This window comes from Tupaia chinensis, unplaced genomic scaffold (assembly GCF_000334495.1).
Source record: "Tupaia chinensis unplaced genomic scaffold, TupChi_1.0 Scaffold144682_1, whole genome shotgun sequence".
In the NCBI taxonomy this organism is placed as follows: Eukaryota; Metazoa; Chordata; class Mammalia; order Scandentia; family Tupaiidae; genus Tupaia; species Tupaia belangeri.
Window position 1 is genome coordinate 2,310,684 of NW_006204543.1, and position 24,771 is coordinate 2,335,454.

Sequence of the window (24,771 nt, forward strand, 5' to 3'; positions counted from 1 at the left end):
TTCACTAGGTTGGGGGTCAGGGATCCTGTTTCAACTGAAGACTGAACACAGAACCAAAGGCTTCCGTAAAGCACTCGCGAAGGCCCGCCGTGCACTGGGACTCGCTGGCCACGTTTGGCCTGCCTGTGCTAGTCTGTCCCCGTCATGCTGGTCTCAGGCCCACTGCACCACTGCGATGGTTTCCAGCTGCATCGGCAGCTGACACTACAACCTGACATGCCACACGCCACACAGGAAGGAGATCTAATACCATGGCAAAAGTGTGGTGTTTATTCTGAGAGCAAGCTTTGTTGTTTGCAAAAACTCAAAGTGAAGTGCTAAGACTGATAAGTCAGATAGAGACCAAAACTATAAAAGATGAGAAAAAAATCAGAAGGAAGAAATTGGAGAAAATCAGATTGTTCCAAAAGCGATGAAGTTCCCGGTCCAGCTTAATCTAAACCCAAGACAGGCACACTTCTTCCACGCGCAGACCGTATCGACCCAGCTGCGCTGCCACAGGAAGGCAGCCACAGGGACACAAAGCCAGCGGCGTGGCTGTGTGCCAGTGCAACTTCCCGCGCAACGTCAGGCCAAGCCTGAGCTAAGCTGCACGTCTAGAAGATACTCTACCAGGTGCTCAGTGAGAGAAACGCACAGACCCATGAGCACGGCCGGTGAGCAGGCAGGCAGGCAGCGGCTCTGGAGCTCCGCATAGCCCCGGGCGACTGCCGCTCTCCCCGGACTCCATGAGCCTGCATCCCGTGGTTGGCCATGCGAAGTGTCCAGTGCCTTAACCACCATACCTCCTGATGGTCCCCAATACAGGGTTTAAAAAAAAAAATACCAGTGTGATTCTCGGCCAGCCCATGGTGTGGAGGTTAAGAAGGCTGAATTGCACTTAGCTGACCCACAGTTCAGGTCTGGGACCCAGTGTCTTGAAAAGCATGCTGGGCACATGTGAATGAGTGCTCAGAATCCCAGCGGGGGTAAGTAGAGAATGACGGAGGGAGCCATGAAGACGACTGCGGTGTGACCAAGCCCCGCGGGTGCTCTCTCTCTTTTCTCCTCTCTCTGCCTGTTTCTCTCTGGCCCAGTGTGATCCAAACCAACAAACCCAATCACTGCAATCACTGCACAGTCTCCCGCATGGACATGGGCCCCAGGCTAAGACCAACGACAAGCACACGCTGTAGCCTCAGGCTGCAGAGCACAGCAGGGCTGGTCACAGGGACTCAGGAAGGCAGGACAGGGCCGGCCCCACAGTGCAGGGGTTATGGAACCACGGGGCCGACGGTAGTTCGGGTGTCAGCCCTGGGGTCTCGAAAGGCGTATCAGACACATGTGGTAATTAATTTAAAGAATTAATTCATTTTTATTTCTTTTTCTTTAATTTGACCAGAGAGAGAGATAGAGAAAGAGAGAGTAAGAAAGCAAGCTACCAGGTCCAGGACTCGAACTGCGGTCAGCCATGTGAGAGTCCAGCTCCTTAACCACCACGCCACCTGCCAGCCCGCAAGCCCAAAATCCTGACTGGAGAAATGGTAAAGAGAGGACTGTGACATGACTACACCCCGGGCTGCTCCCTCTCTCTAGCGTGTAAACAAGTCTATGGGCAGTAAAATTGTTTAAATCAGAGACCAATCGCAACGCCACCAACGCCACTGTGGCAAGAGGGTCATTCTCCAGGTCTCGCTCCCACAGGGGAAGCGGTCAGCCTGTCCCCAACCGCTGCCCAGGGCAGGGCAGTGCGAGCCCAGCCTACCGTTGTCGGTCACAGCCAGGGTCTGGGCGTCCCCACTCCCGCATGCCACGTCGATGACCTTCAGCCCCTTCAGTCCAGCCACCAGCATCGGAATGGCCTCGTCCTCACTGGAGCCTTCAGACAGACACGGGTGTCACTGCCGCGGCCCCGGCGGCCCGCCCCGCACACCCCGGCGCAGGGCAGGCGTACCGTGGCCCAGCCGGCCGTAGTTCCCGCGGCCCCAGGTGTACAGCTCGCCCTCGGCGGTGATGGCCGCGCTGTACGTGCTCCCGCAGGCGATGTGCACCACGTGCTTCCCGGCCTGCTTCCCGGAGAAGGCGGAGATGACCTTGGGCTCCTCCAGAGGCCTGTGGGGAGAGGACCACACGTGAGGGCCACAGAGGCGCGGACTACACGGTGGGGCGCTGCAGGCTCCGGCCCTCAACAGGAAGAGACAGCCCAGCACGGCGCCCAGCAGAACGTCCACCCAGGTCGGGCTGAGACGCGCGCGATGGAAGCGACAGCAGCTTGGCCCTGAGCAGCAGCAAGAAGGAACTCGGCGCCCCACGGCCGCCCGTCTCTGAGCACACGTCTCTGAGCACATGCCTCTGAGCACACGCCTCTGAGCACACGTCTCTGAGCACACGCCTCTGAGCACACGTCTCTGAGCACACGCCAACCGTGGGAGTGGGACGCGGAGAGCGCGGGGGCCGGCCGCGTTTACGGCCGACTCTGGGCCCGGAGACAGGGACAGAGGGCAGAGCCGAGGCTGCCGGAGCCGAGGGGCCACGAGGGACTGCAAGGGGAGCAAGGATAGCGCCCAGGAGCGGTGCAGAGGCCGCGTCCTGCCAGAGCTCACACCTGCCCAGCCGTCACCGCGCACGGACTCCCACCTGAACCCTGACAGCACCGTCGGGCTCGGGCATTTCTGATGGGGGTTTACACGTATGGGGTCCTGTCACCCGCAGTTACTCCTGCGAATGCTGTGGCAGGGATGCCCGCATCTCCACCCACCCCGCACGGACAGGCCAGCCCCAGTTCCCACCGTCCGAGCGTGTGTGCTGTTGCACCTCCAGTCACGTCCACCCCGCCACGTCCATGCGCTGCCCACGCCTGACCCCGTGAGCCCACCTGCTGAGTCGGCACGTGCCTCCGTGCACCCCGACTTGACCAAATGCCCGAGCATTTCCCCACAGGCTCTCTGCCCAAGAGTCCCCCAGGCCCCCCAGGCCTCACTCCCACAGCCTGGCAGGTGTGACAGCCACTCCCTGTTGACTTTTGTCCCCTCACAGCAGTCCAGGGAGCAGCAGCACAGCCCAGGCAGGAACTGCGGGGCCGTGCTTATTCGATGGTACTGGGGCTCACAGAAAGGGGACTGGCTCCCGCGAGGCCTGACGGGGAACCTCGAGTGAGGGGCAGCGATGCGGGCTCTGCTCTACACACTGCAGGTCGGGAGTGGCCGAGCAGCCACTGCCACAGCCCAGGGAGAACAGAAGGCTGGCTCCTGCCACCCTCCCTCGGGGAGGCCTCCCAGGAGGGGCCAAGGGGACGGGCATCGGCCTCCTCGGTCCAGGCCGTACAGGCAGAAGCTCCCGCCCGTGTGGACGCGGCACGGCAGCTGTGGAGCTGGTGTGCTGTACATACACAGTGTCCCCGTGGCCCAGCCGGCCGCCGTCCCCGCAGCCCCAGGAGTACACCTCCCCGGTCGCTGCCAAGGCCAGGTAGTGGTGACCGTCGGAGTGGGCGGCAATTTTCACAATGTTCCTGGAGGCGAGACCCTGCACCAGCTGTGGGGCCTGGAAGGTCAAAACAAGAGAATCACTTCAGTCCAACGGCAGGGAAAACGGCATGGCTCTCCTCAACCGTGGAGTGCCCTCAAACGGACCCCACTCCAGCTAGACAGCTGGGGACGCTGCGCATGTGCACACGTGCCTGGAGCGACTTCAACAGCGCAGTCAGCCATGTGGGAGCCAGCGGCCTTAACCACTGCACCCCACTGGCCTGGGGTGTTTAAAGGTAGCTAGTAGCCATCAACAAAGACGCCGACAGGTCTCCAGAGATCTAGGGACCAGCGACCAGCCCTGGAGCACTAGCAGCGCGGCCCCGGCCCCAGGAGAGGGTGCAGCGTGGCACTCCCCCGGAGCACGCACCAGCGTGTCGCTGTTGTAGGCCTGCGTGTAGACGCGGCCGTTGCGTGACAGGATCAGGAAGCGCTTCTCTGCACAGGCGATCTGCGTGACCCCGAGGTTGGCCAGGCCCTCACACTGGATCGGGCCGATCACGTTGGCATAGTACTTCCAGCCTATGAGCCCCCAGCCGATGACCTCCTGCAGCGACCCCTGGAAGGAGAAATGATGCGTGTGAGCAGCGAGGAAGTACGGAGGACTGACCCCGCGGCGGCACCAGCGGGACCGGGCAGGCAGAGGACAGGGGAGCTCATCCGAACTGCCAACCAGCTCACCACCCCCGCTGCTCAGCTACAGGAAGGGGAGGGCTGACGGGCTCCCCCATGCCCCACTCTAACAGCCTGCCACGGCAGGAAGGGCCCCGGCACACTTCCAAATGCCCTAACATGCCAGGTCACCGCTTTGCACCAAAATAGGCGAACACGAAGCACAAGGCCTGGGGCGAGGGACCCACCTGCAGGGAGCAACCTGGAGAAAGTGGCCTGACCTGGCACTCCCCGGCAGGCGCACACGCGCGTGCACACACACTCAGAGGCACACGTGTGCCGAGTCGGTCACCACAGTGCTGCTCGTGCAGCAGACTGTAACAATGACCCCATGTCTGATACCAGGAGACTAATATAAAGGACACAGACAGCGGAGAAGCTCCGTCCGTCCTACGGAGAGCTCCGCAGTGTCCAAGATCAGTGAACCCAACAAGCTACGAAGCAGCCGGGGCCGTGCTCTGTCTGAGGGCGGGGGAACCTGGGCCCCGTGGGCGAGCCACCCACACTCGATCAGATTTTGAAGAGTTGGTTTCCAGATTTCAGATGAGGCCGCCCACCCTGTACTGCCGTCACCGCCACGCAGCACACCCATGTAAGGATACTGCCGCCACGCCCTGCACTGCACTAAGAGCCCATGCCCAGAGCAGACAGCCAGGCTCCAGAAGCTCCCCACAGAGCGAGGCTGGTCTGTGGCCGCATGCACAAAGGACGCACCAGTCTGGGCCCGAGCTGGGTCCTTTAGCCCTGCGAGCTTCACACTGCTGGAGCAGCTTGTGGCTCACTGACTACTCGTCAAACTATAAACACGCATCGAAACCACACACTGGCGCCCACCACCGACACCAGAGGAAGCAACTCCATACACGTGCAGAGCGAGCATCCTGGAGTGGCACGAGGGACACAGGGACGGCACGCACCTTGTGGGAGGTCGGGGAGCTGCAGAGAGGGGGCATGCAGGGGGTGGCCAGGCGGTCCACGTGGGCCATGACCACCACCGCTGTCTGCCGCAGGTCGATGGCGAGCTCACTGTCTTGGGGGAGCGTCAGGTACCTGAGGAAAGTCTCGTTGGGGCTCAGCGGGCCAGATAAAAGCTGGGGAAGGAAAGGACACAACAGCAACAATGAAGTAACACCAGCAGCCTTTAACTGCTCTGCGGGCTGGGTTGTCAGAGAATCGTGCCTATTTTCCTGATTCTCTACACACACATCCAGACTTTTCAGACCACCCAGCGGTTAGCATTTGTGGGTTACCTGAACATCTGCTCAGCTGGCTGTCAAGTGACAATGCCGATGACCAACACTACAGGCCCACACATCCGTACACCTGCACACGGCCTTCGCATAATGCACACGCCGACTGCACCACACGCAAGCCAGCCCTGTGTGCAGACTCCTCACGATTGCAAGTAAGGCCAACCCCTTCCCAGGCTCGCTGCTCGAGGGCCCCGGGAGGATCAGAGTAAGTGGCCTGGGTACTCGGCAAAGCGCCCCACCTTGGAAAACTGAAAACAAAGACCCTTACTTCAACCTAAGTGCTGCCCACTCCAGAGAAAACCTAACAGTATTTTCAAGGTAAGTCAAAGCGCTAACACTTCTGAAGGCAGAAGAGCCTTATCTTCAGCTGAGAGACCCGGAATCACTGAATTACCAAATAATAGGTAGATTAGGCTGATGCTGGTAACATTCTGCTTGTACTTACCGTCCGGGGGCTCAGGGCCAGGGCCAGGGCCAGGCCCCACCAGCTCCCACCCCTACTGCCACTGCAAGAGCCCACAGTCACCTGCTACACGCTGGCCCCCGATACGCACTCAGGACTTCTGCCCCTCCTCTTTAGCCCTCAACTGCCTCCCTCCTCAGGGTGAGCGGGCCTCCCTTCCATCATCCAGGGAGTTACAGCTCTCCGCCTCACGCCCAGGCCACGGCACAGGCTCTGCTGGCAACATGTGAGCACAAAGCCCTGTGCCAGAGCCCACACCACGAGCCCATGCCACGAGCCCATGCCATGAGCCCATGCCACGAGTCCATGCACAAGAGCCCATGCACACGAGCCCATGAACACAAGTCCATGTACACGAGCCCATGCCACAAGTCCACATACACGAGCCCGAGTACACGAGCCCATGAACAGGAGTCCACGCACAAGAGCCCACGTACATGAGTCCGTGAACACGAGTCCACGTACACGAACCCATGCACACGAGCCCATGAACACAAGTCCATGTCCAAGAGCCCATGAACACGAGTCCATGTCCACGAGCCCATGAACACGAGTCCATGTCCACGAGCCCATGCACACTAGTCCACGTACACAAGCCCACATACACAACGTGCTAGGGATCTCTGGTCCAACAGAAACAAGGCTGCAGGGTGAACATGGCAACAGGCAGGTTCCTCGAAAAGTGCATGGATCCAGGGGCTGGCAGGTGGCGTGGTGGATAAAGGGCTGGACTCCCACGGGGCCAACCGGAGTCCCAGACCTAGCAGCGCGCGTGCACACGCACTCTGCTCGCTCTCTCTCTCTCTCAGTCTCCCTCTGGTCAAAATTGAAAAATAATGATAACTGGGACCAGCAGATGGCGTGACAGCCACGTCACTGGACTCTCAGGTGACAGACCACGATTCAAAACCTGAACCCAGTGAATTAAACTCACACTGTGCACGTGTGCATGTGTGCCCGCCCAAGATCCCGAGAGGAGAGTGGAGGAGAAGGGATTGCGGCGTGGCCATCCCCCCCCCCGGGGGGGGTGATTTCTTGCTTTCTCTCTCTCTGTCTCTCTCTCTCTCTCTGTCTGGTGAGCGCACACGCCCTATAGCCATTTTGCCAATTGCTGGTCCCAATAATAAATAATTCTTAAAAAAAAAAAAGAAAGAAAGAAAGAAAAAAGAGTACATGGACCCAGGTGAAGATGTGAGTTCCTCCTACTAATTACACACTCCAAAATGAAAACGCACAGCCGGGGGCCACCAGCTCAGAGCTGGCCCTGGGCCTCCCAGCTGCATCGGGCTCCAACACGCCCACGTCAGGTGCCGCTGGGAACCCCACACACCCCACCTCACAGCAGGAGACAAGTAGCGCGAGCCCGAGCTTCTGCTTCACTGTGCCCTCTCACCCTTCCAGGGCTGCTTGGTGCGGCAGCTCTGTCACTAACGGAATCTGTGACCACTGCAACAAGCAAGATCACGAACAAGCCTGTCTGCTTACAAGAGGAAACGCAGGTCACTTGTTTAGATGATGTTACAGAACGCAGCTGGGTAGAGGCCAGGGTCCCAGGCAAGAAACCCAAGGGGCCGGAAATGTCTCTCAAGAGACATAATGTAACAGGTTAAATTGGGAAACTGCAACAATGTTATAATTTGTCATAGTAGTTGCTCACAGCGGTTTAGATTGCTTTGTTAAACAGTATTACCTAAAAAAAGGATTTATAGTGGGGCCAGCAGATGATGTGTTGGTTAGGGCTCCGGATTCCCACATGGCTGACCACAGCTCAAGTCCTGGACCTGGCCACTTGCTTTCTCATTTTCCCACTCTGTCTCTCTCTGGTCAAAATAAAAAATAAGAAGTAAAACTGAATAAATAATTATTTAAAAATATGTGTTGTAGCTTCCTCTGATCTATCAATGTATGGGGCCCGCAGGTGGTTCAGGCGCTGGACTCCCACTTGGTTGATTGCGGTTAGTCCTGGTCCTGGCGGCTTGCTTCCTCACTTTTCCTCTCTCTCTCTGTCTTCCTCTGGCCAAATTAAAAAATAATAATGATGAATAAAGTTAAATAAATTCTTAAAATTAGGAACTCTATCAATGCATGTCACGAGTCGGAGTCAACAGATTCGGTATCAGCATAAGAGCAAAAACAGGGTCGTGGCTGTCATACAAGAGGAAAAGGTGCACAGAACAGTTTGGGGGAACTGAAGAGTCTAAGAGTAACACCAATCAGCTCAATTCACGTTACAGGCCACAACGGACAAGCGAAAAGGTTAACGGTCTACCCTGGAAATTGCTGTCCTGGGAGCTGGCTGTGACCTTGTAACCTCTCTGCCACTCCCTGTGCTCGACCACAGCTAAATAAACTCTCCCTCTTTGTTTTGCCCCTCGATTATTCACAGAAATGGCTGCCATAATTCAGGTGGCAAGGCTGACCCGCCCCTGTCACCGCCAGGTACACCCCACCCCAGAGAGAGCCACTTGCATAGACACACACTCCATCCTGCGTATAACATCTAACGCCTTAAAATAACTGGGCTAGAGAGTCTCCTGGACACGGCCCCGCGGGCCACTTACGTGCATGTCGCCCTCTGCGTGGGCTGAGTCCTTGCTGCACGAGATGCTCTGGAACCTCTGCAGCAAGGGCAGGAGGGGAGCGCTGGTGCCCTGGGCGGACCGCTCGTTGTCCGTCTCCTGTGCCCCGCTGTCCCACAGCTGGAGCAACAGCAGGATGGCAGATAACATCTGGCTGAAGGGGAGAGAGATTTATTCCCTAGTCAGAACCAATGTGTCTTTGCTACGGCCCATCCGGACAGTGGCACAGTGGAAGAACGAGATGCTCTGTGAGGCTGGCCCACACAGGAAGGTTCCAGGTTCACGTCTGGAGACCTCCCTGAGTACGCCGGACACACACAGGCACAGGGTCTGGGACTAGATGAGGGTAGATCGTGGCATCAAAACCTTGTTGAAAGTTCTCACTATCTTTCACACTCATAGAATAAAGAAAAAAAGAAACTTTATTTATGTATGTTTTTATTTTTAAAGAGAGTTTTTTTTTTCCTGCTATAAGGCATGTGTGCTCACAGGAGAGACAGAAAGCAAGAAATCACCCCTCAGGGGCCAATCACAGTTCCAGTCCCGGACCCGGCAACTTAAAACTCACACAAGGCCCATGTGTATACATGCCCAAGATCCTGAGAAGAGTGGGGGAGAAGGGACTGCGGTATGACCATACCCCTGGAGGGTGATTTCTCGCTTTCTGTCTCTCTGTCTCTCCGGCAAGCACACGAGCCCTATAGCAAAAAATCTCTCTCAAAAAAAAAGAAGTCTGTTCAAATTACACTTTCACAGAAAGCATCTAGGACCTTACATAATAAAATAAAAACAATTATTTTAGGAAAACTGAAAGAAAAAAAAAGAGCAGTTCCTAGACAACTAGAAAACGAAGCACTAAAGTGTACATGAGGGGCCGGCACTACGTCCCAGTAGTTAAAGGAGGCAGACCCTACGTGGCTGACCGAGCTTCAAGCACCAGCCTCCGCGCCTGCCAATCACAGCAGGTGTCCACATGCTGCCCAGGGACTCGATGGGACAGACAAAGCAGAGGCGAGGCTGCGGCGCGGCCATGCCCGTGGGGCGCTCCCTCCTTGCTCCTGCCCTCACCGCGAGCACAGGTGCCCACTGGCAACTTGAGAAGGGAGGGGAAAGTAATTGGACCCAGACTTTTTTTTAGTGGGGGCGGGGGCAGAAACAGGTATCTTTCAGACTGGTCCTGCCACTGTGGCCCGCCTGCCCCCGCCTCCCTGACTACAGGCTGCCACACGTCGGGTGTCTCAGGCCTCCCCCCCCGGGGCCCCACCCCCCGAGCCGACGACACAGCACGCCAGTTTGGCTACCGCGGCCTCTCCGGAAGCTCCCGCAGCAGCACTCTCACCTCAGTGTGCCTCTCTGCACAGCGAGCTCCAGCAGGATGGCCAGGGCCAGGTGCTGGTCCTGCAGGGGGATGCTGCCTGGCCCCTTGGTGCCCGGCGTCCCGTGCACATCCCTGGAACGACAGCCGCGGATGCGGGAACGAAGCAGCGTCAGAGACAGCACGCTCGCCAGCACGGGCACATTTTCCATGTTGAGGATCTAGTTTCTGAGACTTGCTATGCAAGTTTAGTCAGAGATCATAAAATGCACAATTAACTTGTAAAAATGTTTTATCTAAAGTATCCGTTCAGACCGGACCCTGTGTTAGAAGACATACTCCTCCTTTCTGGAACATAAAATAATCAGCATCACCCCCAAAAGCTAGGCGGGACACTTGGGTATTTCCCAGGCGGGTGAAGTACGAGGGTGTCAGAATGCCCTCATCCCCACAGAGCCAGAGAAGCCACTTCTGAACCACCGAGTCTCTGTCGATGGTCCAGTGTCTCTGCTTATCTTTATCTCTGGAAGAAAAGTGTTCGACCTTCCTTAGCTAACCAGTAATGAATTTTCTTAACCCAAGATAGGGAGGGCGGACCTTACAACACTAATAGTATAGCTGAACCTTTGGAATTAACCCCACGCCTACTGTCAGAGCCCCAACCTCAAAGTCTGGGATGCCAGCACCCCCAGGAGCCAACCCACACAGACACCACTGGCGTCCCGACTAGCTGGGAGAAGGCGCATGTGACCTCTGACCGGAAATGCGGATGGACTCACTTTCCTCTAGGTCTGTCTTTGCTGTTCACTTCCATACTGTGCATGCGTTTCTTTAAACTTAGGAACTGCAACTATGTAAAAACGCAGTCCCAGAGTCGTGTTTCCTCATGGACAAAGGTTCCTCCTAACAGCGTCACACTAGCCCGGCTGAGGTGTAAGCACTTCCACCTTGAACAGCCGTTTACTCCGTCTCTGGCCCAGACTTAGAGCTCAGATGCTGGCCCCTAGCGGTCACTGAGAGGCACACAGTAGGTGCTCACTTCATGAAGGACTGAGCTCTAAATCACGAAATGTCTGGGAAAATGAAGTTATACAAATGCCCTTCCTTCCCATCCATTCCCCACGGCAGCTTCCTGGGCCAATAGAGGACCCAAACTCGGACCTGCTGACGGCTGTGCCAGGGCCGGGCAGCGCGCAGGAGGTAAGGAGAGCCACTCACCCCGTCACGACAGACCTGAGGAACCTGGTGGCTCTCTCCACCACCTCCAGCCACACGGAGGACACAGTGCCCTCGTCGAAGAGCGAGGCCTCGGGGAGGGCACGCAGGGCATCCAGGGACTCCTGCAGCAGCTCGCTGCACAGGTCGGCATCCTCACCTGGGGACACATGGGCACAGGCAGACAAGCTGAGCTCCTGTTCTCTGGCTGCGCCTTCGCCCTCGACTGCTGCGTGGGGGCCAGCACTGTTCATACCCCTCTTGACCAAGCCCAGCACAGCAGAGTTCACATGCAGTCTGCCCGCAAGGCTCTCCAGAGCACACGCGGGGCTGAGGTGGCCTGTGGGCGGGTGACTGGGGCGCCGTGCAGCTCACGCTCCATCCCCCGTTTAAGCATAGGCCTGGCGGACTCTGCAGCCTCTCGTTACAAAAAGGACACAGGCATGCAGCCTCTGGGAGCGCCCCGAAACCTACGGCGGCAGAACGGAGCACGGAGTCCTGCTCTCCTGGGGCCCGGGAGACACGTACCTGAGCGCCAGGCCCTGCGCAGGAACGCGAAGGCGAAAGAGAGCGCTGCCCGGGACCCCACTCTGGCCAGTCCTTCCACGCCTTTGCCCACGGGCCGGGCACTGCAGACAACGGAGCGAGCGGAGGTCGGCGGCAGGACCGGGGTTGAGAGACAGCCACAGTAGGAAAGACACAAGGGAACGCCAGCCTTAAGGATTCCAGTGGAAACCTCCCAGAGGAAACCTGCTGACGTCCCAACAGACACCCACAAACGCAAGGCTACATGCGGAGGGCCCCCTGTAGTCAGAGTGAGGACACGGCACGGGGAGGGAAGCAGCTACACTGGCTAGGCACTGAGCAGGGCCACCTGGCTCCTCCTGGCCAGGAGCGGAAGCAAACGAGCCAAACTGCACTGCTCGCACCCCTTTCTTCTTCTTTCTTTTCCCATGTGCTAGAGGGCATGCGCTCATCAGACAAGAGACAGAGATGGCCAAGTGAGGGAGAGACAGAGACGGAGATGGCCAAGTGAGGGAGAGACAGAGACGCAGATGGCCAAGTGAGGGAGAGACAGAGACGCAGATGGCCAAGTGAGGAAGCACCTCCCGTAAAGGGTGCCACACTGCAATCCCTCCTCCTTCTGGGATTTCTGGCACGTGTGCGCGTGCGCACACACACACGCATACACACACGCTCACACTCAGCGTGTTCTTCAAGCTGCCAGGTCCAGGACTTGAAGCACACAGTTGGCCAGGTCGGATCTAGCCACTGTAACTACCACACCACTGACTGGCCCCTATTCTCAAATCTACACTTGAGCCGAACTAAATCGGCTGGCTTCAGTTACTGATGGAAAAGGTCTTGTGTGCCCAAAATTCCCAACGGAGGAGAAGGGACGGCAGCATAGCCACGTCCCACAGTGGTGTTTTCTCCTCTCCATCTCTGTCTCTCTCTCTGGCGAGCATACGTACTTGCTAGCAAACCAAAACGTCTTTAAAATAATGGCAGATTACACAGCATGGCCCATATGAGCAAAGGGGTAAGCCCAACGTCTGTATTCGTGAGCACACAAGGTATGCAAGAGCAAAGCTCGGGGCGGAGGAAGGAGTTCCGGAGAGCCCCAAAGCACCGGTTCCCAGGGGCGGCGCCAGGGCCCTCCCGCCCTTACCTCTTCTTGTCCACAGGAGGCAGAGGAGCGCTGCCCCTCTCCCACTTGGCTTTGACGCTGTCCTGGAAGACGGCTCTGCTCAGGGCGACGAAGTAGCGCTCCAGGATCACCAGCCTCTGCTTGAGCCGCAGGGCCGACAGCGTGCTGGTGGCCGACTGCACGGCCAGCGCCTGCTGCTCCCTCACCAGCACAGACAGACACTCCTTCAGCTCGCGCACGTCTGCGGACGGGGAGAGACGCCACCTGCCGCTCAGGGCCTCGGCCTGCCTTGGTGTCGGCTGGGCAAGCGGACAGGGACAGAGGCCACATGCGAGGACACGGAGCGGGCCCAGGCTGGTCTGACGCGCTGACCCTATCTGCTCAGGAACCTGATAGCCACATGAGGCAGGGCTGCACACCCAGTTTCTGAGGGACAAAAGTGATCAGAGGGCCAGGCAACGGCCTGGGGCCACGCAAAGTAAGGCCCCGAGCAGACACTGCCAGTGGGGTGTTTCTACCTCTGCACGCAGTCTGTGGGTGGTGACATAGAACCCGCCCCACACAGCCTCGAGAGGGAAAAAACCTCAAAGCTGTCATCATGTTGTGAAACTAAATTCAGGATTAAGCCAGGACTTCAGAGACCAGCAGTTAGCGTAATGGCTACGTTGCTGGACTCCCATGCAGTCGACCGTGGTTCGAGTCCTGGACCCGGTGGCTTAAACTCACACCGGGCGCGTGTGCATGCGTGCCCAAGATCCCGAGAGGAGAATGGAGGAGAAGGGATTGTGGCATGGCCATCCACCCTGGGGGGTGATTTCTCGCTTTCTCTAGCTCTCTGTCTTTCTGGCGAGTGCATACGCCCTATAGCAAAACCCTCTCCAAGAAAAAAAAAAAACCAGCAGGGAGCAGGGGCTAGTGACCAAGGACAGAGTTGGAGTTGGAGAACACGAGGGAGCTCTAGAGATGGGGTGTGACACTGTGAGTGCACTCCATGTCACTGACTGCACACTTACAGTGGTTGAAATGGCAAGTCTCGTGTTACGTATACTTCATGACATTTTATTTCTTTAATTTCTTTTTAATCCCATGACAAGTCAGAGACAAAACAGTCCCCTCCGGTACGCAGACGAGCATCTGCTCTAGGTCCGCAAGCAGCAGAGGCGGGAGATCGGCATACCTGGCTGCTTGCCCCACACCCAGCTCTCCAGGATGGCTTTGGCTCTGCAGGAGGGGGCAGGCGCCTCCTCCTCATCCTTTTTCTCTCTGTCATTCAGGTCTTCTTTCTTGGTGCCACTCTGGGTATCAATGCCATCATCTGGAAGAGTAAAATATTTCATTCTGTAATTGCCTTTTGAAATGTGACAGCCACTTGTCAGTCTCTGCAAATGTCTCCCAGAAAGTCATGACACAAATCATTAGCGAACGTTTGATGACTTTTTAAGCACACAGGGGCTGGAGGGTGGTGCACACGCTCCGAGGCAATCCCTCGGGAGGTTTCCTGTTCGAGTCCAGAGACCACTCGTGCCCAGGATCCAGAGCTGTCTGGAGGCCGGTGGGTCAGAGCATCGAAACCCTGTAAGGCTTCTCTTTCTCTCTCTCTCTTTCTGAAGGAGTAAAAAATAAACTTAAAATATACAGGGATCACAATAATAACTCCTGCAGTATGATTAGCACATGGCCCTTTTAATGAAGAGACCAATGCATGAGACCAGCAGACGGCATGGCAGCTACATCGCTGAACTCCCACGTAGCCTGCCATGATTGAAGAACCGGACCTGGTGGCCTAAACTCACCCCGGCCGCGTGTGCGTGCGTGCCCAAGATCCCGAGAGGAGAATGGAGGAGAAGGGATTGCGGCGTGGCCATCCCCCCCAGTGGTGATTTCTCGCTTTCTGTCTCTGTGTCTCTCCAGTGAGTGCATGCGCTCTATAGCAAAAACCTCTTTTTAAAGAAAATTGCTTTCAAGCAGCTCAACTGCCTACACCAGCTGGCATCCCGCCGTCGCCTCGCGACTCCCCAGCCTTGTCACCCACACCTGCAGGTCCTGGCGGTCATCCCCGGCACAGCAAAGTCCCCTCCCACTGCCGAGACCCAGCTCCACAGGCTGAGACTGGCTAGGCATTCCAGAGCCGGGTGCACAAGGTCCCTGCATACACCACTACCCCGAACCGTGGCCACACGTGCAGCACGACGCAGCTGCACCCTGCTGAGCCTGGACGCTCGGGCGAGCTCTGGGGGCTGTGACCTCACGGGAAGAGGGCGGCGGGACGTGCTAAGCTCCTGCCAGGCCGCGCGAACACTCGCCCAAAGCGCTGGACGCGAGGGAGTGTCACCGGGTGGCAGTCTAGACCACCCACAAACTCACAGCTTCTCTTGCGTGGGGAGTGCACTCAGCTGGACATGACAGGGTCCTTTTTATCTACTAAATCTGACTTTGGAAGCAAAACACTAGGAAGATACGATGCCATTTCATTGTCCCTGTGTTCGGGTGGTGGGTCCAGGTGGCAAGTGGAAGGCCGCAGGATCTGACAGGTGGTAGCGGCACAGCCGTCCCGGCTGAGGGAACGTGTCTGCCCAGCAGGGAAGCCCAGCAGCATCCCAGCCCCATGGGGCCAGCGGGAGCCGCCGGCCTTCCCCTGGGATCCCTGGGGCTGAACTCAAGCAGCCAGAAACACAGAAGCATGTGCAGAAGCCCTCCACCTGTCTCCAGGAGCAGGAGGAGGGGTGCCACGTGGTCGGGGGGGTGGCTTGCCCCGTGTCTGTCCCATGGACACCTCCCCCTGTGAAGTCCCTTGAAGGTGCGAGGCTGAGGAGTCTCCAAGGAAACTGGGCCAGCGTCCTCTCACTGTCCTCTCACCACTCAGGCCCAGGCACCTGGAGCTGAGAAGGGCGTACCTGGCCAGAGGACCAAACACAGGAGTCCACCGGGACCAGGAGACAAAGCCGGGGAGACAGCTGAGAGGGAGGGGTTTCGGAAGGCGGCCCCACCGCACTGCTGACCGACAGTGGGCCTTGATCCAGACAACACAGGTGAGATCAGATGCCAGGGAAGCTGGGCTGGGCTGGCAGGTGGCTCGACCCTCACGAACGCCAGAAACATGCGAGCTGAGTGGACAGCCACGACCCACAGATGGTGGGCTGGAACCTGGGGCCTAAATAGGACTAGGCTGGCTGCTGCTGCAGGAGCCAGACAAGATCCGGTCTCAGAACACGGTACTAAAAATGTCCAGGGAACAATGCAGAATCTCCCAATACCGGAGAAACTCCCAAAACCGCAACTCACGCCGGAAAAGAAGACCAACTAGCACAGACAGACTAGCACAGATGCTCAGAGTTTCTTGTCTAATTCATGATTGAGGATGTGCACAGGAGAGGGAGAAAGCGCCAGAAAGAGAGACAGAGAGAGGAAAAGAGACGCTCTCACCAGTGTCTCATCACACAGGCTGCTCCTCCCCATCCCTCTAACAGTTCAGGACCTTGGGCACCCTGGCAACCAGGCCAGGGGTCCAACCAGTACTGGGCCAGGCGGCTTCCAGCACTTTGGTTCAGTGCGCCACCAAATGCGTGGCCAAGCTGGGCCAGATGTTGACATTCTCAGCCAACAATTTCATTTACTTTCACTGCTAGAGGGCTCGTGTGCTTCCCAGAGAGAGAGAAATCGCCCTCCAATGGCTCGTGGCCACACCACTACGCTTTTCCCTCCATTTCTCCACCCAGTCAGATTCGAGGCATGCTCGTACGCATACCTGACATTCTTTTTGTTGTTAATTTATTTATCATTATGATTATTTAATTTGCTACAGGACACGTGTGCTCACCAGAGAGAGTGTGAAATAGAGAAGAAAGTGAGACAGCAAGCTGCCAGGTACAGCACTCGAACTACAGGAAGCCATGTGGGAGTCCAGCACCCTAACCACCACGCCACCTGCTGGCCCCATGTGTAACATTAAAGAACCATCGACTGGCTGGCTCTGTAGCCTAGTGGGTAAGGGAGCCAGATCTCACACAGCCATGGACAGTTTGACGCCCAGCTTAAAAACAAAAATGGAATCTGGTGTGCATAACCCTATCTGTAAATAAAGTCTCTTCTATTAATAAAAAGTCCATGTATGCTACACTAAAAATAGAATCTTCTCCTTAGTGCCAAAGAAACGTCCCTAAGAAAGCCACTCAGTTGGGATGTACATAAAGAACGATGTTCCGCTTTCTAATCGCACGCTTTCAAAAGAACAAAGAACAAAACAATTCATCAATGTAATGAGTAAGAATATGCTTTGGATTTTCCCAAAGAGAAAAGGCAATTGGCTTCTCTTAGAGCATCTTTTAGAACTGGCGTTTCCCAGGAAATACCCGGAGAAACATTGTTTTAGTTTATTACCAAGACTGCAGCCTAGCAAGAAGTAACAAACTGCTAAAATCCACAGAAGGAACTATTGATAGATGCAAAGAACAAGGAGGTGGAGACTCGGAAACATACACAGAGTGAGCGAAGCCATACACAGAAGAGTCCCCACGACCACATCCTCCCACTACATGACATTCTAGAACGGGGAAAACCAACCAATGGCGGGGCCGGCAGGTGGTGTGGTGGTTAAAGGTACTGGACTCCCACATGGCTAACCACGGTTCAAGTCCTGGAACCTGGCGGCTTCCTTTCTCGCTTTCTCTCTCTCTCCCTTTCTCTCTCTCGTTTTCTCCCTCTCTGATCAAATTAAAACTAAAAAATAAATAAATAAAGTTAGATAAAATAATTCTTAAAAAAAAAAAAAAACACAATAATAATAACATAGCACGACAGACCAGAGGCTGCTCTGGGCAGAGAACAACCCAGAAAGGGCACGAGATAACTTTCCAGGCAAACAAAGGTTTAGGTTACACTTGTCGAATGTGTGAAACAGTACGCTTAAAACATACGTACTCTGGGCCAGCAGGTGGTGTGCTGGTGAAGGTGCTGGACACGCCCACATGGCTGACCACAGTGCAAGTCCCAGACGTGGTCACTTGCTTTCTCACTTTCCCTCTCTCTGGTCAAATTTAAATAAATGAATGAATAAAAAAGATGAAACCATTTAAATATACAGACACACACACACATATTTCATTATGCATCAATGTTTCCTGCAAGACGAAAACCAACAGTGACCTGGAAGTAAGGGTCTAAGGGGGCCAGCGGCCCAGGAGGAGGGGTGGAGGATGTCAGCTGGGGAGCCTGCCTTGGTGACTTCCAACCAGGGGTACTGGCCGGCCTTGGCACTGGGTCTGGCCAGGGCTCTTCGGGTTCAACCAGTACGAGTGGGGACAGGCACCCGCTTCCACGCAGCCTCAGTGACACACGCCTAAGCAAGAGCCGCCCAGGACAGAGGCTGGCCGAGTTCTCATAAGCACAGTCCTAGATAGTCCCTTGCCAGCCAGAGGCTTCCCAGCAGGGCTTATGCACTCCCACGGGAGAGTGATACAGGAAAGTTCTCAATCATTGCGTCCACTCGGTTTCACAATCATTTATAGTTGGCCAAGGCAAGATCTATTTCCAGATATAAACCAGGAAATATCAACGCGTTCCTGTAAGCTGAAATAAGCACGGAAGACGACAACAACAAACGCAACGAGCCGGTTTTGAAATGAACACGCCTTCAGTTCACCAAGAACCATGAGGTCCAGGAATCACTGCAGTTTCAGACAGCAATCGCCAGACTGCAAGACGAGACTTCAAAGACCAATGCTCAGACGCTCCTGTTCCCACAACAAATGTATACACTCTCCTAAAACGGAATCCCTGGTGGTCTTTACAAAATGAAACTTACCAGCTAAAGGCCCTTACCTTTCCTGGCAGGGAGCTCTCCATTCTGGGTTGATTCTGTTCCCGTGTATACGATTTCTCCATCTTTAACCATTTCATTCCACAGACCACAGAGCCCATCTCTCGTGAACGCAAGCTGGGGGTGAGAAAGGGGAGTAAGCGTACGGCGTGCTCACACTTAGCTCTTACAGAACGGCAGGGGACTCCTTTCCCCTTACGTGTCCAGCCGTGCAAGAGCAGACTGAAGATTTCTTTATTTGACGTTTGCTGACAATCATCCGAGAAATGCAGTTCAGGAAGGGCATTTGGGGGAGGGACAGGGAGGCAAAGCATTAATGGCACAAAGAGGTGTGGCATTATCTGTTGAAGATATTTCGTAGTTTTATCAACAGTACTAGGGAGAAATGTTCACCTGTTGAAATATCCATTTTGTAAGACAAATAATACTGTGATTGAATGTATGGAAGAAAATGAAATTTAAAAAAATTAAATTAAGTTAAAAAAAGAAAGAAAAGAAAAAGACATAGTTTGTAACAGTATACATACACGACTACCTTGTGTGGGACAGGAGGAACGACGCGCGTGTGCGTGTGTGTGCATGTGTGTGTGCATGTGTGCACGCATGCAGGTAGATGAGCCATAAGGAAGAAAGGAACGTGAGGGAGACGAAGGACCTGGGTGAAGGCAGCAGGGCCCGAGGCAGCAAGGTGGTGAATGGGCCTCACATGTTTTCACTTCTGATACGTGTAAACGGTTTTCATCCTCAAAAAGTAGTTAAATCAGAAAAAAGAAAGTAAACGCTATCACTGGTAACGAACCAGCTGATGTGCATCAAGAGGAAACCATTTCAAGAGACTCGTGAGCTACATGTTAGAAACAGAGCCTAAGCGACGAGATTCTTCAACTGTACTCATCAGTCCTACGGGTAACCCCAGTACCGACACTCTAAGAACAGGGTCCCATATGCTGTTATGACGAAGCCATTTTAGTGCACGAAGCACGTTCATGATACAGTATGCTGTCACTACAAGCTAAGGTTTCCAGTACAAAAGACATACCAAGGGTCAGCAGCGCATGGTGCTTAAGGTGCTGGGCTCCCACGTGGCCAAATGTGGTTTGAATCCCGGACTGGACGGCCTGAAACGCACATCAAGCACGTGTGCATGCATGTCCGAAATCCCAAGAGAATGGAGGAGGGGGGACTGTGATGTGGATGCCCCCCCAGGTGGTGATTTCTCGCCTTCTATCTTTCCATCTCTGTCTCTCTGGTGAACGTACACACTCTACAGCAAATCTCTCTCTCAAGGGTCAGCAGGCGGCACGGTGGTTAAGAGTGCTGGACTCTCACATGGCCAGTAATTTCAGACAACAATCACCAAACTGCAAAACAAAACTTCGAAGACTGGGGCCAGCAGGTGGCGTGGTGGCTAAGGGGCTGGACACTCCCACATGGCCATCCATGGTTTGAGTCCCAGATCTGGTGGCTTGCTTTCTCACTTCTCTCTCTCTTGCTCTCTCTCTCTTCATGTCTCACCCTGGTCAAATTAAAAATAATAATAATAAAATAAATGAATAAATAAAAGTTAAATATTATTAAAAAAAAACTTCAAAGACTTATGCTCGCAGTTCGAGTCCCAGTCCCGACGGCTTGCTTTCTCTCTCTCTCTCTCTCTCTCTCTCTCTCTCCCACTCTGTCCCTCTCTGGTCTTATTAAAGGAGAGTGAGAAAACAAGCCACCCAGTCCAGGATTCAAACTATGGTTGGCCATGTGCGAGTCCAGTGCCCCAACCACCATGCCACTTGCCAGCCCCAATAAAATCATTCTTTTAAAAAAAATAATTAAATCTCGTGCTTGCTTCAGCAGCACATATACTAAAACTAGAACAATACAGAGAAGATTAGCACAGCCCCTGCGCAAGGATGAGGCACAAATTTGTGAAGGAGTCCATATTTTTTTAAATAAATAAATAAATCTCTCTCTCAAAAAAAAAAGAGAGAGAAATCAAGGGCCAGCAGGTGGCATGGAGGTTAAGGCAGCAGACCCTCACATGCCCACACGGCAGGCTGTGCAAGTTCAGTCCCAGACCCAGCGACTTGACAAATACTCCACGTGTCTGCGAGCGTGCCTAAAATCTCGCGGAGAGAGAAGGGACGGCAGCATGGCCACCTGCCCAGAGGTGATTTCTAACTCTCCCTCTCTCTGTCTTTCTCCAGCAAGCATGTGCGCCCTGTGGCAGAACTTTAGAAAAACACAGAGACAAATAAACGGCCCCAGTTTAACGAGAAACTCAGCAACTCTGACAGCCTCTAGGGCATTACGCCGAGTGAGCGAGCCCAGCTCGAAAGGCTGCACAGCACACCATCTTGAAATAACAAGGTTACAGAGAGGAGGCCGGAGCTCAGAGGTGGTGTCCGAAGGAGGGAGATCTTTCTTTCTTTCTTTTTATAGAGATCTTTGTTATAGGGCACGTGCGCTCGTCACAGAGACAGAGAGACAGAGAGACAGAAAGCGAGAATTCACCCTGGATGGCCACGCCACAATCCCTTCTTCTCCATTCTCCCCTCAGGATTTTGGGCATGCACGCACACGCACCCAGGGTAAGTTTGAAGAGGCCAGCAACGTAATCTTTATGCCATCTGCTGGTCCCTGGAGGGAGCTCTTTGCAGTGGTAAAACAGTTTTGTTCTCTAATGAGGTATTGGTTACCGAAAGGACGCCAGCGACAGGATGGCCCAAACCGCACACACACTGTTCCAATGGCATCTTTGCCTGCGACAGAATGGCCCAAAACCGCACACACACTGTTCCAATGGCATCTTCCTGCTCTAGGTACTGGACCACAGTTACATAAGCTATAACTGCCAGGGCTTTCTGGGTGGAGGGTACGGTGACCTCTCTGTAGTTTCTTTGCAACTTCCTGTGAATCTATTATTATTTCAAAATAAAAAGTTTTTAAAAAAATGCTTCATGTGTATCTAATTTCATGTGCCACTTCAAAGAAGCCAAAAATAGAAACAGTAGGAAATTCATCTGGGCGCAGCTTATGCAAGAGAAGGATAACCCCCAACCTGGAGCCAGGCTCAAAGGCACACCCTCAGCCCTCCATCACGGGTGGCAGGGAAATACACACGTTTGGAGAATAAAATCCTTTTAAGGGATCATGTCCTCCTTTTTGTTTTCTTTTTCAGCTTTCCTATAGAGAGCATGCCCTCGCCAAATAGAGACAGAGAGAGAGAGAGAGAAACTGGGGGCCAGCAAGTGGCGTGGTGGTTAAGGCAGCTGGACTCCCACGTGGCTGACTGTGATTCAAGTCCTGGACCTGGCAGCTTACTTTCTCACTTTCCTTCTCTCTCTCTGGTCAACCTCAGTAAAATAATGACAATGAATAAAATTATTTGTTTTTAAAAAAACGGGAGAAATCACGCACACACACATGCACGCGCACACACCACACCCAGGGCGATGACCATGCTGAAATCCCTTCTCCTCTAGTCTCCTCTCAGGATCTTGAGTACATCTGACTTTCAAGCTGCCAGGTCCAGGACTTGAGCATGCAGTTGGTCATATGGGATCCAGGGCTTAAATAAATAAATTTTTAAAAACAATCACTAAAGAAAACAGGTTTGCTAAATCCCATAGCTAAGAAAGATCTTTCGACACATACACCTTTTTCTCACGTATTGGGCTATCAAAAAAGTTCTGGCACATTTTTGCATAGAAACACACTTCATGACTTTCCCAACAATCCAATATTTTTCACTAACCACATGTCAATTCCATTTCCAATTATGAAAAAAATCTAAGTAAGGAATTGGTGCTTCTCATTCCAGGCAGTCTCTTCACTTATTCCTAGGAAGAGTTTGGGAAACTTCTGAATAATATTTGAAATGCTGAAAAGGCCAAATACTGTGAATCACACTGAAAAAAAAAAAAAAGCATTCTAAGACATAAATCTATAAATGTGTTGTTTCAGGTATGTCTGACTCATCACTACATTTAACATTAATCTGATTTTAGATTCATATTTAGCAGTTATTCAGCCATGATTACTAAGGGAAAAAAACCTCATTAGGTAAAGTTCTTCACTTAGTAAGTTTCTCAAGACTTCAGAAATAAGAATGTATTAGGACCAGCAGATGACGTAATGGTTACATCACTGGACTCCCACATAGTCGACCACGGTTAGAGTCCTGGACCCAGCGACTTAAACTCATGCCAGGGACGTGTGTGCGCGTGCCCAAGATCCCAAGAGAATGGAGAAGAGATTGTGGCATGGCCATCCCCCCTGGGGGAGTGATTTCTCACTTTTTGTCTCTCTGTTTTTCCCGTGAGCGAATGTGCCCTATAGCAAAACCTCTCAAAACAAAAAATAATTAATTAAAAATTATTCATCGGCCAGCAGGTGGCGTAGTGGTTAAGGAGCTGGACTCCCACATGGCTGACTGTGATCCAAGTCCAGGACGGGACCACTTGAAAATTGAGCTTGTGCAAGAAAATTAGAGAAGGGACTGAGATGTGGCCATCCCCAGGGCAGGGGGGGGTGGACTTCAAATTTTCCCTCTCAATATCTCTGTCCCAGTGAGTCAATGTGCCCTACAGCAAAAACCTATACAAAAAAAAAAAAAAGAGGGAACCAGCAGGTGGTATAGTGGTTCAGGTGCTGGACACTTCCACGTGACGGACCACAGTTCAAGTCCTGGACCCAGTGGCTTGCTTTCGCACTTTCTATGTCTCTCTCTAGTCATATTAAAATAAGTGAATGAATAAATAAAATTTTTTAAAAAGTACTTGGGGTCGGCAAGTGACATGGTGGTTAGGGGAGCTGGACTCCCACAGGGCCAACAGTGGTTCAAGTCCAATATCTGGGGCTTGCTTTCTCACTTTCCCTCTCTCTCTCACTCTGCCCCTCTCTGGTCAAACTTAAGTAAATAAATAAAGAAATAAAGTTTTTTAAAAAGTACTTATATCTCCTTTCTCCTACCCACTTAGAAAAAATAACAAAGAAAAACAGACAGCAATATCTAAATAAAAGAAAACGCTTAAACCTAAGCAAGTCAAGAGTGTAACTAACACCAATTCTTTTTTTATTTTTTTTGAGAGGTTTTTTTCGCTATAGGGCGCGTGCGCTCGCCAGACAGACAGAGAGAGACAGAGATAGAAAGTGAGAAATCGCCCTCCCCAGGGGGATGGTCACGCCGCAATCCCTTCTCCTCCATTCTCCTCTCGGGATCTTGGGCATGCACGCACACGCGCCCGGCGTGAGTTTAAGCCACTGGGTCCGGGACGCGAACCGCGGTTGACTACATGGGAGTCCAGCAACATAGCAATTACGCTAACTGCTGGTTCCCTTAACACCAATTCTTGACCCAACTCTGCACTGGTATCTTCCGCACCACTGCATTAACAATCCCACATCCCTAACAGAGCCCTGGACACCTGCTTGTGCATCTACCGGGACTCAGCACTGTCTAAGAAGAAAGCACAACCCAGCCTGAGCAGCAGAGTCTATAGACATGGGGTGCAGACCCCTGCAAGGTTGGCCTGAAATGCAGGGTACACACATGCATGCTAAACATCTTGACAAACTGGCGGGCTAGGGACAGGGTTTGCGGCATGATCAAACCCTGTTGAGGGGTCTCTCTCATGCCTTCCCACTTACTCTATCACATACAAAAACAATTTCTTTAAATAAGAAGGGACTGAGCCAGACAACTAACATGATGGGTAAGGTGGCTGGATCCCACATGGTTAATCAACTATGGGGTTCAAGTCCCAGACATGACGACTTGAAAAACATGCCAGACACATATGCATGTATGCCCAAAGTCCCAAAAAGAGAAGGGACTGAGGCATGGCCATCCCCTTGGGAAGAAGGGGCGATTTCTCACTTTCCCTCTTCTCTGTCTCGCTCTCTAGCAAGGGCACATGCTCTGTAGTAAATAAAAATTAAAAACAAATAAATAAATAAATGAGAGGCAGCAACACTATAACCTGCAACCAACTCTGCTTACACACCACAGAAGATTCTATTGCAACAGGTGGGCGACTTGAGAAGTAAAGTGGTCGGCTTCAGGGAGGAGAGAAGGACATACACGCTAAATACTTCAGACACTTCTTTTCACTGGTGATAGGGAGTTCTGAAAGTAGAGTCTCGGAATGTCTGCAAGCATAGAACCAGCTCAGGGTAAAGAATCATCCACAGGGGCTGGCAGGTGGCATGGTGGGTAAGGGCGCTGGACTCCCACATGGCCAACAGTGGTTCAAGTCCTGGACCTGGTGGCTTACTTTCTCACTTTCTCTCTCTCTCTCTCTCTCTCTCTCTGT

General features: G+C 53.5%; 1 protein-coding gene and 1 non-coding gene across 2 annotated transcripts in view; one reads left to right on the forward strand and one right to left on the reverse strand.

The window, feature by feature from the left end:
- Positions 1-24,771, reverse strand: part of HERC2 (HECT and RLD domain containing E3 ubiquitin protein ligase 2) — a gene marked incomplete in the record, with an annotated part of 143,266 nt that overhangs the window by 115,494 nt on the left and 3,001 nt on the right. Inside the window, 12 exon segments of the mRNA XM_027767805.1 lie at positions 1,745-1,858; positions 1,934-2,091; positions 3,368-3,519; positions 3,874-4,062; positions 5,093-5,266; positions 8,453-8,624; positions 9,810-9,920; positions 11,004-11,160; positions 11,529-11,629; positions 12,673-12,892; positions 13,829-13,966; positions 18,469-18,583. Coding sequence (XP_027623606.1) covers positions 1,745-1,858; positions 1,934-2,091; positions 3,368-3,519; positions 3,874-4,062; positions 5,093-5,266; positions 8,453-8,624; positions 9,810-9,920; positions 11,004-11,160; positions 11,529-11,629; positions 12,673-12,892; positions 13,829-13,966; positions 18,469-18,583 — 1,801 coding nt within the window.
- On the forward strand, positions 20,296-20,402 carry LOC114005853 (U6 spliceosomal RNA). Its single transcript, XR_003547654.1, has one exon. It is a non-coding gene; the product is annotated as a U6 spliceosomal RNA (small nuclear RNA).